This window comes from Esox lucius, chromosome 13, assembly GCF_011004845.1.
Source record: "Esox lucius isolate fEsoLuc1 chromosome 13, fEsoLuc1.pri, whole genome shotgun sequence".
In the NCBI taxonomy this organism is placed as follows: Eukaryota; Metazoa; Chordata; class Actinopteri; order Esociformes; family Esocidae; genus Esox; species Esox lucius.
The window spans coordinates 5,582,654-5,597,294 of record NC_047581.1 but is presented as its reverse complement, the minus strand read 5'-3'; the positions used below and the strand labels follow the sequence as shown (position 1 = coordinate 5,597,294).

At 41.8% G+C, this 14,641-nt stretch overlaps 1 protein-coding gene across 1 annotated transcript; it reads right to left on the bottom strand.

The window, feature by feature from the left end:
- Positions 1–31: 31 nt before the first annotated feature.
- erap1b (endoplasmic reticulum aminopeptidase 1b) lies at positions 32–14,248 on the bottom strand. Its single transcript, XM_010896032.4, has 20 exons — positions 14,020–14,248; positions 13,301–13,681; positions 12,822–12,992; positions 12,409–12,547; positions 12,042–12,176; positions 11,488–11,608; positions 8,439–8,593; positions 8,144–8,257; positions 7,335–7,466; positions 6,987–7,118; positions 6,821–6,901; positions 4,330–4,487; positions 4,103–4,182; positions 3,783–3,966; positions 3,460–3,616; positions 3,153–3,337; positions 2,172–2,333; positions 1,833–1,973; positions 1,531–1,612; positions 32–1,113 (listed from the first exon to the last, which is right to left on the bottom strand). The coding sequence occupies exons 2-20, from the start codon at positions 13,651–13,653 to the stop codon at positions 934–936; spliced, it is 2,862 nt and encodes a 953-aa protein (XP_010894334.2). The 5' UTR covers positions 13,654–13,681; positions 14,020–14,248; the 3' UTR covers positions 32–933.
- Positions 14,249–14,641: the final 393 nt, after the last annotated feature.

Here is a 14,641-nt window from a genome sequence, read left to right as displayed (position 1 = left end):
TCTGAACATATCCATGAAAAAGGTTTGCAAATCTAATTCACAATTTTTTATTATTCATTTTACAAAAATACTAAAATCTCAGCAATATAACCCATCAACATTTAAAAACACAAACATGAAAAGCAGGTCATCCTCTGAAGTAAAAAAAACTGTACCAAAAATGCCACGAGGCATTCTATTCCTGAAAATACAACATTTTCAGAGGCCAAATTATAATATGAAAACACAGCAACATAACAATGGAGAACCTTAAAATAAGGGGGTGATCGTGATGGTTTTCGGTTCTACCTCAATATTAACTGCCGGTGACCCAGGTCTCAATCAAGCCCAAATTAGAAAGTTAAAGAAAAGGTGGTGTAGAACTCACTTCGAGGTCTGGGGGTTGAGTTTGAGGGGTGTAGAACACTTATTCCCCATCCCTACTTATCTAGAAAATGGCTCACGTGTCAGACTAGTCTTCACACTGTTGCGATAAGTCAGGGCTTAGGCTGATCTTGGGTTCACACATCCTTCACTGCTGTATATGTTAAAATATTCAGTGTTCGCAACCCCACTCACTTTTTCAGACAAAACAAATACCTAACCCATGAAGTTACTTTCCAGGCAAAATCGCATTCTGTTAACCCATATTAAAATAATGATTCATCTAATACATACAGCATACTTGAAGAAAACACATTTAAGACCCTCCGACTTCTCAGGCCGTTTCCTCATAGAGGATGATCTAGCAGTGCTCTATTTGAATAAGTAATTTCAGTGACTGGCAAATGCCCCCTCATTTAATTGTTAGTATAGGCCAACACCATCCCTACACTGGAAAGCTGCCTTTTTTTATTTAAGGAAAACCATTTCAGGCATTGTTATTAATTACAGGTCATATTTTGCAAGACATCTGGAAGCACTGGACTGTTTCCTCAAGGGCAATTCAGAGGCCTACAGATCCTCATGGGGTTGTGGCTTGGGCCTGGGGCCATGTATGTCCAGCCAGGCCTGTAGTCTGGGCAGGTGCTGGTCCATCCAACGGATGTTCTCCTCAATGCTCTCATAGGTCTGCTGGATACACCTGAGACCAGCTCCAGTCTCCTCAGACAGTGAGCCAAAGAAGCCACGCACCTGGGGAGACGAGGGGAGTACAGAACAGCCCTGAGAACAGAATGTATTTTTTATACACACAGTACCAGTCAAAAGTTATGGGTGTTTCCAAACTTTTAACTGGTCCCGTGCCTATTTTTTTTTTTTAATGCTTTATTTCAGAGGAAAGGGTAGAAATCCAGGAGTTTCTTTTGAAAGGGTAATTGGCCTGACTCGAACCCTAACTGCAGTGTATGTGAAAATAATATTGTTGCAGTGTAAATATTGTTTCATTAAACCGACAGACGGCTAGTACCGGAATTTCTATCAAAATGTAAATAGAGAAGCAAATATTTTACAATAAAATCATTCTAGAAATACAAATCTCTCTGTATAATAGTGAAAGGTAACAATAATGCCTAAATAACTTCTGCATAAATTTTTAAAAAAAACTCCCACCTCATCCAGCATCTCCCTGGTGGAGTACTGGTTGGTCACTCCAGTCACCATGCCAGAGACAGAATGGGACCCGAGGTCAAACCTACAGATTAAATGTGTCATGATGGGATTAGGCACAAATGAAACACCTTAAAGAGAAAGTTGTATGCAAATTATCAGTAACGACAACCAATCAGAGCATGACATTTTAAATAGCAAGCTCTGACACTGTGGATAAGGAAACAGCAGACTTGCTATTTTGCATGCTGGTCAGAAGACACCCACATATCTGATATAAACACTTTTAGAATCATCACACTCACTTCTTTATCAGGGTGTGCCAGTTATGTCTGAGGAAGTCCCAGGCTAGCTTGTAACCTTTGGGGTTCCTGCTGACGGAGATGACCACGTGAGGAAGGTCCTGAGTCTTCATCACCTCACCCCCCAAACTCTGCTCCATCAAACTTAAAAGGGGAGGTACAGTGAAGTGGAGGGAGCAAGATTGGAGAGAGAAGGTCCTTAACTCTGTCTTTGAATGCGTATTAAAACAAGTTGATTATTTTATTAAAGAATACATTCGAGTTGAGAGAGAAGGCTGTGCTGACGGGAGTGCTAAAACCACAGAACAGAAAATGACGTATAGCGTCTTCATTTCAACCTACCTCTGCAGCTTGTGTTGCAGTGGGCTGATGGAAAGGGCAGACTTGATGCGGCTCTTGACAGACGTGTGCAGCGAATGGCGGTACTTCTCAAAGAGGAAGTCCCACCCCTCGGGGTCACGAGCACCCATGGCAAACACCGCTAAGCTGATGTCGCTGGGGAGACTGAGGAAGAAGAGAGGGGAGGGTTTTCAGCAGAGATCGTTAAAATAGTGAGACCTCGCCTCCTTTTGAAAAAGATCAAAGGTCAGCCAAGGGACCAGAAAGCATGGAAACAAATGCAGCCGTCTGAAATAAGACTCTCCATCACTAGCAACTCATCAGGCAAATGATGCTTACAGTAAAGGAAACCCAAGAGATATATGCATCAGGTGATATAAACAAATGTAACTACTTGATATTTTATCATCAACCACTAGTGGTCTTTTTTAATTGTGTTCATGGTTCTCTCTTCTGCAACTGTATTCTCTCTTCTGCCCCTACACAAAGGGGTGCATGATATTTCTGACAGTCTGCATTGTTTCTGGGGCAGATAGCATAGTGGTTTCACAACAAGACACATAACCCCAATGTGTCCTGTAAGTCAACCCTGTGTAGGAGCTTCTGCAGAATGGCTTAAATGTTAAAAAAAGGAAAATGCAACCCTGCTCCATTCTAAATAAGATGCCACCAGGATCCTCAATAAATAATATGATTTGGGTTTCTGTTTAAGTCTAACGACTGAGACAGCCACGGCATATCATTAAACAGTCTTGGTCACTTATGTTCCTGTCAATCATTCCAACTATCACATCTCTTTTAAAGTCTCTGAGATCTCCTCTACCGATGGCAGGCAAAATAGCAGGCAACTGGTTCCTGGCCAGCATGCTATTTCCACGTTTGTTGAAACGCCAGTCTTTAATGCACTTTGTATATCTCATTTAATTTGTTTCCTTGACTGCACCCATGAGGGTGACAATGCAGTGAAATGGATTGACCCCTGACCTCATGTTGCCATCTGAGGCCCTCCATTTTTTGAAGAGTTGTGTTGCGTTGGCGACACAGGGTGGGTGGTTCCGGACAGAACCAAACAGCAGCAGGTAGCTCCTCAGCATCCGCTCCGATACAGAACCCTCGTCCGTCCACGTCTGACGGTCGATCAAATCCCGGAAAAGATCCACGATGAAGTCCTGGAATATTCCTTCATATTACACCTGTCCAATCACACTGAAGGACACATAAAACTAACATTCATCTCTCTCTTTCTCTCTGTATCTCTCGCTCTTTATCCATCCGCTTTCCCCTCTTGTACCTTCATCTGGTTCTCCAGGGCCACCATGTCCCTCTTCTCCATCAGTTTATAGAGAGGAACCAGCTCCCCCAGGCCCTGAGTGACCGGCATGATCTCCGTCTCCTTGGACAGGTAGAGGGACAGGTCAAGTGCAGTATCGAGTCCCACCTTGCCCACGCTGGAGGGAGAGGAGGGGACAGCTGGGGTTAAAGGTCAACTACCTAGACCAGACGGACCATGACCCACACCCAGCAAAAAAAAGAACGGATGTTGAACCACTGACACCTCACATACATCAGAAGACATTTTTAATGCTGCCACAATACTGTCAGAAGAGGACCGACCTGACCAGTTGGAAGACGTTGTTAATGAGGGAGGCACGGTCGTTGGAGCTCAGAGCCGTGTGATTGGTCAACAGCAGGGAGGTCAGGGAGGGCCAGCCATCCCCCTCGTAATGGACCATATAGTAACCACTCATGTCGACATTGAACTTCACCCAGACCACCTCTTCCGGCAGGTACAAAACATCTACAAGAGGGTGGTTTGAGTTGGGGGTTTAGAATCAGAATCCCCCTTATTCTCTTAGTATATTTACACATACTTACAATATTACTTGTAATGGGATCTTTTCGAGGCCAGAAGACACACACAGAAACCCCCTTACCAGTCTTGGTTTGAAGCAGGAAGCGATGTACTGTGTTAGAAGAGCTGGTGATGTAAGTTAAAGGAACCTGCCAAAGGAACCTGAGAGGGGGAAACAGGAAATGAAAGTATGATATTAAGTCCATATCCAGGTGTCCTTAGGCAGGATTCCACACACACCAGTGTTACCACTAAATGTCACCGGGATTTGTTTTTGTAGAACAACTTTGACGCATATGTAACCCTTACCCTTCTTTCTGGGAGGGGTCGTGAGTTTTAAGGTATCTCTCCTGGCTGAGTCTGACCTGGCGACCCCTGAGCTCCACGGTGACCAGAGGAAAGCCCTCCTGTAGCGTCCATGTGTCCATGATAGCCCTGACGTCCAGCTGGTCACCAGAGAACCACTTCTATTGGGGGGAGGTCATAGGACAGGTAGTGTCACCTTATCATTTATACATTAATAATAATAATAATATGAATATACTAATATATGCAGAGTAACATGTCAACATTTATCTGCCACAAGCTATGATGCAATTCATTCAGCCAAACAGAAATTTCAGAAGGGCAATGGTAAACTTTATATGATACAGTGGATATAAAAAGTATTTTTGTGATGTAAAAGAATGAGACAAAGATAAATCATGTCAGAACTTTTTCCACTTTTAATATGACCTATAATGTGAACAAACTGAAATCTTCGAGGGGAAAAAATAAAAACCTTACAATAACCTGGTTGCATAAGTGTGCACACCCTCTTATTACTGGGGATGTGGCTGTGTTCAGAATTAACCAATCACAAAAACTAATGTTAAACAGAAGTCATCACACACCTGCCATCATTTAAAGTGACTCTGATTAATCACAAATAAAGTTCAGCTGCTTACAAAGAGACGGAATTCTTACTGGTTGGTAGGTGATAAAATTATTATGTCATGCAATAAAATGCTAATTAATTATTTAAAAATCATAATGAGATTTTCTGGATTTTTGATTCCGTCTCTCACAGTTGAAGTGTACCTATGATAAAAATTACAGACCTCTACATGCTTTATAAGTAGGAAAACCTGCAAAATCGGCAGTGTATCAAATACTTGTTCTCCCCACTGTATATACATATACACTCACCTAAAGGATTATTAGGAACACCATACTAATACTGTGTTTGACCCCCTTTCGCCTTCAGAACTGCCTTAATTCTACGTGGCATTGATTCAACAAGGTGCTGAAAGCATTCTTTAGAAATGTTGGCCCATATTGATAGGATAGCATCTTGCAGTTGATGGAAATTTGTGGGATGCACATCCAGGGCACGAAGCTCCCATTCCACCACATCCCAAAGATGCTCTATTGGGTTAAGATCTGGTGACTGTGGGGGCCATTTCAGTACAGTGAACTCATTGTCATGTTCAAGAAACCAATTTGAAATGATTCGAGCTTTGTGACATGGTGCATTATCCTGCTGGAAGTAGCCATCAGAGGATGGGTACATGGTGGTCATAAAGGGATGGACATGGTCAGAAATAATGCTCAGGTAGGCAGTGGTATTTAAACAATACCCAATTAGCACTAAGGGGCCTAAAGTGTGCCAAGAAAACATCCCCCACACCATTACACCACCACCACCAGCCTGCACAGTGGTAACAAGGCATGATGGATTCATGTTCTCATTCTGTTTACGCCAAATTCTGACTCTACCATCTGAATGTCTCAACAGAAATCGAGACTCATCAGACCAGGCAACATTCTTCCAGTCTTTGGTGAGCTCGTGCAAATTGTAGCCTCTTTTTCCTATTTGTAGTGGAGATGAGTGGTACCCGGTGGGGTCTTCTGCTGTTGTAGCCCATCCGCCTCAAAGTTGTGCGTGTTGTGGCTTCACAAATGCTTTGCTGCATACCTCGGTTGTAACAAGTGGTTATTTCAGTCAAAGTTGCTCTTCTATCAGCTTGAATCAGTCGGCCCATTCTCCTCTGACCTCTAGCATCAACAAGGCATTTTCGCCCACAGGACTGCCGCATACTGGATGTTTTTCCCTTTTCACACCATTCTTTGTAAACCCTAGAAATGGTTGTGCGTGAAAATCCCAGTAACTGAGCAGATTGTGAAATACTCAGACCGGCCCGTCTAGCACCAACAACCATGCTACGCTCAAAATTGCTTAAATCACCTTTCTTTCCCATTCTGACATTCAGTTTGGAGTTCAGGAGATTGTCTTGACCAAGACCACACCTCTAAATGCATTGAAGCAACTGCCATGTGATTGGTTGATTAGATAATTGCATTATTGAGAAATTGAACAGGTGTTCCTAATAATCCTTTAGGTTTATTACATATACATACACACACACACACACATACATATATATATATAATTAATATAGTAATAGGGGTATTATATTGTACATTATTTACAGCACATAGCAAGTCTAAACACCCTTACTGAAAATGCAGCTTTTGTTTATGCAAGGCTGAAACCAAGACATACTCTCTGACCTTTTTTACCTTAAGTCTACTAACCAACAATTTTAAGTAAAACATTTTTTTATATTTGTTTCTCAGAATTAAAATGTGCCTTGATTCAGTAAAATGTTTCATTACTTTATTTCATTTTTTTTATGGAACTGCTACATCTTGCAGACGTTGTTCATTTCCTGCAGCCTCTTTGTGTTTCGATCCTAATCTGATACGAAGTGAATCTTTTAAACAATTCAGAACCTGAAAGGTGTCTTAATTGACCAACCTGGGCTCCGGACTGGGCCTTACCCCGGGAACAGAACTCTTCCTTCAGTCTCCCCTCATCCAGATCATCAGACTGGCAGATCTGGAAGAGATGTAGACGTTATTAAAAACATTAGACAACGTCTCTACCTCTCTTACACGTTCACACACCACGCATGCACACTAACGTTGGTGAGGCTATCCCACAGATGGGTGTTGACCGTGTTCTGGTAGCTGTAGCGTCTAAGGTAGCGGACGATTCCGATCTTAAAGGCTTCAGGAGTCAGGAAGTCTCTCAGCATATGTAGGATACATGCCCCCTGAAACACAACAGCAAATAGACAAGGTGACAAGAGAAACTCAAAAACAAAACCTCTGAATTTTTTCCCAAGTACTTGGAACTTTAGGCCTTGCCAGTGTCAGTGGAAGGGGGTTTGAATCATTCTATTGGTCCCATTGCAACAGGCAAACTAAAGAGAAGTACTCGTAAGCAGATCTGAACGGTAATCAACATGATGTGAGAGTGGATGGATGACCTTGTCGTAGGAGACATCGTCGAACATCTCCTGGATTTGGGACGGTGTTTCCACCTGACTGGACACAGGATGGGAGGAGCTTAGTGAATCCACTTCCATCGCCTCAAAACACTTCCCCAAGAAGAAGTCGTTCTGGGAAGGGGGAGAGAAAGTGAGACCTTGGTAGGGTACTACCAGAAGCTGTCGGTTGGAGATTTCACTAACCTTATTATCTATAGACACACTACTGTAATTTCCCATTTATTTAATATATTTATACACAGATTTAGAAAACATTTCCACCGGCAAACATTTTCACAGATGATTGCTAGAGGTCTCAGAAACTCATGTAGCAAATTTGATACAATTGGCATTACAGGGTTTTCAAAAAATATTTATTGTTCAACAAATATTTTTTTTAGCACTCTATGACAGATGTTATCTAAAATATGCTGTGCAGGCCCAGTTGACCATAATTATGCCACCATGGCTTCAGTGACAAAGCCTGCTTGTTTCAAAGTAATACATCTAAATCAAACACTTATGGTAGATTCTGGAGACAGCATTTTTCTACCACTTAACGACAAAACACCAGATTATAGTAAACTTCACACCAAACTGTAAGATATCCTTTATAAACCTAGGGTTTCAGAAGTTTTCTGAAAACGACCAGGGACACTGCAGATCAGAGGAATAACAAAATAAGACAGTGTTTCCTATATTTTGCTAAAACCTGCACATTAACCCAGGTCAGACAGTGAATGTAGATTATATTGAATGTGGAAAAGTTTGTGTGTGTAATTCTGCATCCAGATATGCCAAAGGCTCACCACTTGTAACTCAGGGTTGGTGATGTTGACAGACACAAACTCCATGAACTTGGCGAAGCCCTCGTTGAGCCACAGGTCGTTCCACCACTGCATGGTTACTAGGTTACCAAACCACTAGAAGAACAGGAAGAGAAACAGGTTAGAATTAGATTGTTGCAGAATTCTTTCTGAAAAGAATTTGGTAATCTTTATGTTTATATCAATTCACATTGTTGGCTAAAACAGAACCGTAACAAATCACACAGTTCCGATAGATCATACAATTAATGACCAACCAGAAAAATGTCCCTGTTACCTGGTGTGCCAGCTCATGTGCAATCACCATGGTGATGCCAAGCTTGTCAGAGGCAGAGCTCTTGCTGGAGTCAAACAGAAGCCCAGACTCTCGGTAGGTTGTCAGACCCCAGTTCTCCATCGCACCTGACTGGAAGTCTGGGATAGCTGCCAGGTCTGGAAAGAACACATAAGAAGACAGGGAATGCCACATCTGAAACAATATAAACTAATAAAATACATATAAACCCATCAGCTCTTATATTTGTTAATTCAAATAGACATACTGTACATTGACATTACATTTCCATTGGCCTTTGCTGCCACTTACTTTTATTTTTTTGCTTAGGCCTACCTCTTGTCAGACAAACTCATGGGGCACCATTTGTGGTTCTGTACATGCAGTTAGAAGTAAACTATATGGCCAAAAGTATGTGGACACCCCCTCCATCACACCTATATGAGCTTGTTGGACATCCCATTCCAAAACCATGGGCATTAATATGAAGGTGACTCCCCCTATACAGCCGCCACTCTTCTGGGAAGGCTTTCCACAAGATTTTAGTGTCTCTGTGGGAATGTGTGCCCATTCAGCCAAAATAGCATTTGTGAGGACAGGCACTGATGTTGGACAAGGCCTGGCTGGCAATCGCTGTTCCAATTAAACCCAAAGCTGTTTAATGTGGTTGAGGTCTGAGCTCTGTGCAGGCCACTCGAATTCCTCCACACCAACCCCGTCGAACCATGTCTTCATGGACCAGGAAAGGGCATTCTCCAAACTGTTGCAATGACACTTAGTCAAAGTTAACCACTGGCAAGGAATAAAACCAAAAAGCTGATGTTTCCTCAGCTTGTCTTTCTCACAAAATAAAAGCAAGAGTGGAAGAAAGTGTGGAAAGCATAGCAACACAAACTTAACTTGTCACCCATTACCTTGAATTCTTTTTGGGGACTTCTCATGTTTTGACTTCTCATGTTTACACAGACTATTGGAATTCAACCTGGGCATAGTTACCTTTGCCACTGCTGCTGAATGTCATGATACACCTACCACAGCCACACGCTATGGAAGTGCCACTCCTATTCATTTCCAATGACAATGTAGGATTGACAAGTGATCTGTGCGGCGCAAAGCTGAGATGTAACGTTCACGCTATGAGAACCTTTTGATAACATCATGTTTCTACAAACCAGGCAAAAACCAGTCCCCGGGGTTCCTGTCAGTGTATTGCAAGAATCTCTTCCCCGTTGTAAAACCAAAGTTTGAATGCAAATTACCCTACACCTTTTCTAGTTAAACAAATATTTAATCCCGAATCAACAAATAGCTGCCCCTTCAGAGCTATGTTAACAATACATTTCTATGGAGGACACTTCAATATAGTCCATAAGGTGGCAGAACCTGTTGGGGATTCACAGGAATACACTTTAGTTAATCATTAATCAAAGTGATGTTGCTCACACTGTATTTTCACAAAATCAAGTGGCAACAGTAAATGTTGCATGGGGGCTAAACAGTATTGATACTAAGACCAACAGATCCCATGGTCTAGTAGTAACAGTCCTATCTTTGACATGTAAACCGAACATTTTAATCCCAGTTCAATTTCCCCATCCAACTTTCCAGTTCGTGTCTCAGCTATCTTTATCCACTCGGTCCTTTTATTGTTGTCACCCATCTATATATACACCGATCAGCCATAACATTATGACCACCGGCCTAATATTGTGTAGGTCCCCCTTTTGCTGCCAAAACAGCCCTGACCCGCCAAGGCATGGACTCCACTAGACCTCTGAAGGTGTGCTGTGGTATCTGGCACAAGACATTAGCAGCAGATCCTTTAAGTCCTGTAAGTCTCGAAGTGGAGCCTCCATGGATCGGACCTGTGTGTCCAGCACATCCCACAAATGCACGATTGGATTTAGATCTGGGGATTTTAGAGGCCAAGTCAACACCTTGAACCTGTTGTTGTGTTCCTCAAACCATTTTTGAACAATTTTTTGCTTTGTGGCAGAGCGCATTATCCTGCTGAAAGAGGCCAATGACATCAGGGAATACCGTTGCCATGAAAGGGTGCACATGGTCTGCAACAATACTTAGGTAGATGGTACGTGTCAAAGTAACATCCACATGAATGGGAGGACCCAAGGTTTCCCAGAAGAACACTGTCCAAAGCATCACACTGCCTCCACTGGCTTGCCTTCTTCCCATAGTGCATCCTGGTGCCATGTGTTCTCCAGGTAAGTGACGCACAGGCATCCAGCCATCCATTTGATGTAAAAGAAAACGTGATTCATCAGACCAGGCCAACATCTTCCATTGCTTCGTTGTCCAGTTCTGATGCTCATGTGCCCATTGTAGGTGCGTTCGGCAGTGGACAGGGTCAGCATGAACACCCTGACTGGTCTGCGGCTAAACAGCCCCAAAATATATATATAAAGCGCCGGAAAGAATTAAGACACCACTGCACCTTTTTCTTTCTTTTCCAAAAAAGTCAACAAGGACAATTCCCCAAACTTTTGAACCATAGTGTAAATGGGGGTAAAGGATGAGAAAATATATATATAGCTCCAGAAAAAATGAAGACTACTGCACCTTTTTCTTTCCTTTCCAAAGAAGTTGAAAAGGAAGGTTTTGAGTGATGAACAGAAGAGTTACAATTTAGAGACCACTGCAAATTGAACACTTCTGTTCCTCATTTAAAAAGGTGCAGTGGTCTCTTATTTTTTTCCAGAGCTGTATAATGGAGGAATAGTCATGAACCCGCCATGTTCAGATCCAAAGACCGGTGCACTATTCATTGCCCCATTTGTAGGGAGGAATGGTAGCTTTACAAATGTAATTCCAATCTATAAGCAGAGAGACATGTACCTTTTGTCAACTATAGTAAATTGCAAATGACAAACAAATTAAGTTCCCTTTCTAAACAATTGTTTTCTGAATCATTTCAAAACAGATTTGCAAAAGATGTAATATAATTGTGCATCCTATTTATTAAACCTACTAGCTAGATAGGTGGTGCAGTCTGTGCAGTATTCCAGAGGGTGCCGCAGGTTTTTTTTATACTCACCCTGTTTGGGTAGAGGATACGGGATGTCAAAGTAGTCATCATAGAAGTCCAGCAGTTTGACAGCGGCGTTCAGCGCAAACTCTGTCTGGTCGATCTTGTCCGGTACAGCGTATACTGAGATCTGAAACAAAGAATGTGGCTGGTCACTCATCTCCATGTGTTGTTGGGCATTCAATAGGAACTAAGGGGCTTAATGATGTAGAAGCTAGTCATGGTCAATGAATCAGAGAAGCAACAATGCACAAGGTTACAGACAGAAACTAACAAAAGACAGAACAACTTCCAAATGCAAAGCACTTTCTTGGCATATTTTGACAATTCACTCATGATTAGTCGATCGAGAACCGGTGAAAAGAGAGGTTTATAAATCATATTGTGTCCTTTTTATGAGGTGATTTCAGCATGCCCTTCATCTGTGTTTTCTTCCGGGGTTCCACAACCAAGCCTTGATTTTGTTTCAAAAAGGGTGCTTGTGTGACTAAAGTGTATTGTGTACTAAGCTACCATCCATTCGGACCAATGACAGGATAAAGAGGGCAGGGTTTCCTGTTCACCTTGACGCCATGACTGGTGGTCTTGCTGACGGACAGGAAGTCAGAAACAATGAAGGCTACCAGGTAAGTACTCATCTTGACGCTGGTATCAAAGTGGTCCTCTAGAAGACCGCCTGGCAGCTCTACAGTCTTTACCTGAAAAATAGAATGGGAAGTGGTGAGGCAGAGGAGTAGGTGGAAAGGAAATGGGGCTCAAAATCAACCATGACACCTGCATCACTCCTTCAATGTCTCAATAAACATCCAAGATTGCTTTTTTTCTTAAGGTTGCTTATACATGTCTCATCGAAAACACAGTAGGAACAAGTCAAAGAAGTCACGTCAAGACTACTGAGATACAGCTCCTTTGGCGTGTTTCCCAAGGTACCTTGGGCATGTTGGAGAGGGCTATGTGGCGTGCTTCCCGCCGTATCTGGATGGTGTAGTTGGCTTTAAATGCCGGCTCATCAAAACAGGGGAAGGCTGCTCGAGCACTGGTGGCTTCAAACTGGGTGGATGCCAGAAACCTGACAGAACAGTATTGTCATTTTGGAGGAACAGAAGGTATCAAAAATGTATGTATAGCTCCCAATTGAGTAAAAGATTAGATTATTTGGTTTTCAGGGAAGGTACATTTTTCTTACATCTGTAAGGATTGCAAGTACTATTGGCAGATGAAAACAATCATTTACTCCAAGAATAATAACACAATATCCCTAATATAACGTTATCCCTAATAACACTATCCCTACCACCGTTACTTTCTATGCCCACGCCAACCCTGACGGGTGATATTATTACCTGAGCTCTCCACTGGTTGTGCGATAGGAGCTCTTATAAAACCCATGGAAACTGTCAGACAGGTTAGCAGAAAACTCCAGACGAACCTCATACACCCAACCACTGACCAGAAGCACATTGGAAACCAGAGCCAACTGGTGAAAGGCGGGGTATTCCAACACCTGGAGAGGTCTTGAAAAATCAGATTACATTATTAGACATGCTAAAACCTTTACTAGAAATGTGTCTTTTACATGAACGCACCCACATCAACAATCACACAACGTAAAGGATGAATTTGTTTACTGTCAATGCTAATAAAGATATCAATGTCAATATCAAAATAAATTCCTGGTAATTCAGAAAGTGCACTAAAAATCTAATTTCAATTATGTTCAATGCTTCTCAAAACAATTGTTGAAATTAAAATGCGATTACATTTTGTAAGTAGTGAAATGACCCCTTGTACAAAAAGCTAAATGGCTCCACACAGCACATACATTGGCAGTGACCCTGGACCTTCCGGTGCCAAGAGCTCAGCTTTGGCAATCTGGAGCGCCTTGCTGTGAAGAATGATTGTAGAGGTGTCCTTATGGACTTGGACTTCAATTCGCACAGCTCCAGTAAAGTCAAGGCTAGTTAGATTAGGGTGAATAAGGAGATAGTAGTGGACTGGAGAAACGGTTTCGGGAAGTCTCATCTGGTCCCATGGGAACGGTTGACCATTAGTGGCGATGGGAGGTGGAGAGGAAACATTGTCCTCTTCATTGTGGCCTTCTGGTAACTGTGCCCCCAAAGATGGTGCAAGAAGCTCCAATAGGAGCACCAGGACCAACAGGCTGCACATAGTCATTTTAAGACCTGAAAGACTCAGCCGTTTCCTAAGGGAAGAAAGGAAAGCAGGTGATCGAATGTTGGAGCATATGGGACATCTGTACAGTATAAATCAATGTATGTAAAAGCATCGCAGTAAAAGTATTCACTGTTAACACCATTCAATGGATTCACATGTTGAAACCAATTAAACAGGTAGACATGACATTGCAAATACGTTATACTTTTGATTTCCCCTAACGAGACAAACCTACGCCATTCATTTAAACAAAATATTGCGTACAGCCTGTTCACTAATAAAACAGCGAATAGGCTAGTGTACGTGTAAATACATTAGAAGACAATAAGGTGACTGCTTGAGTAGAACTAGTTACTAGCAACTTACTGTTATTTGGCGTCGTCTGGGTTTACATTATCTGGAGGATTTTGAATTGAAAGTGAAAATAAAACGGATCTGAGCAGATTTGCATTCTGGGACTATCTGAATGACATTTAAATGTATTTTATATTGGGCTTTTCATTCAAACACGGGAAATTATACGAAACTTTCAACAAGTCCGATTATGAGCAGAATCAAAATAGATCATGTGAATACAGGAAGTCAAACCATGCTGTTTTTGTTTAGAACTGCATACTATTGAACAGCCACTAGGGCGCGACGGAAGCCTAAATCAGTAATGGATTTGACTCTTAAAGAGCCTCATGAGGAGTCACAGTAAAAAATGTCAGTCTTAATTTCTCTTCATTCTATCCAACAGATTAAATTTGAGGAAATCAATGAAAAACGAAGGAAGGAATATAAAGTTGAGGGAATGGATAAAAAAAAAAGTACTATTGTAAAAAGTAAAATTGGTCCTATGTCAGCCCTCCAAAACAGAGATTCTTTATGAAGCACTATCTGATACAAGCACATTACTTAGAGTGGTAATATCTACATTATATATATAAAAAATCTATAATTAAAAAAATGAATCTCCAAATGCCAACATACTTCTAGATCAACCATC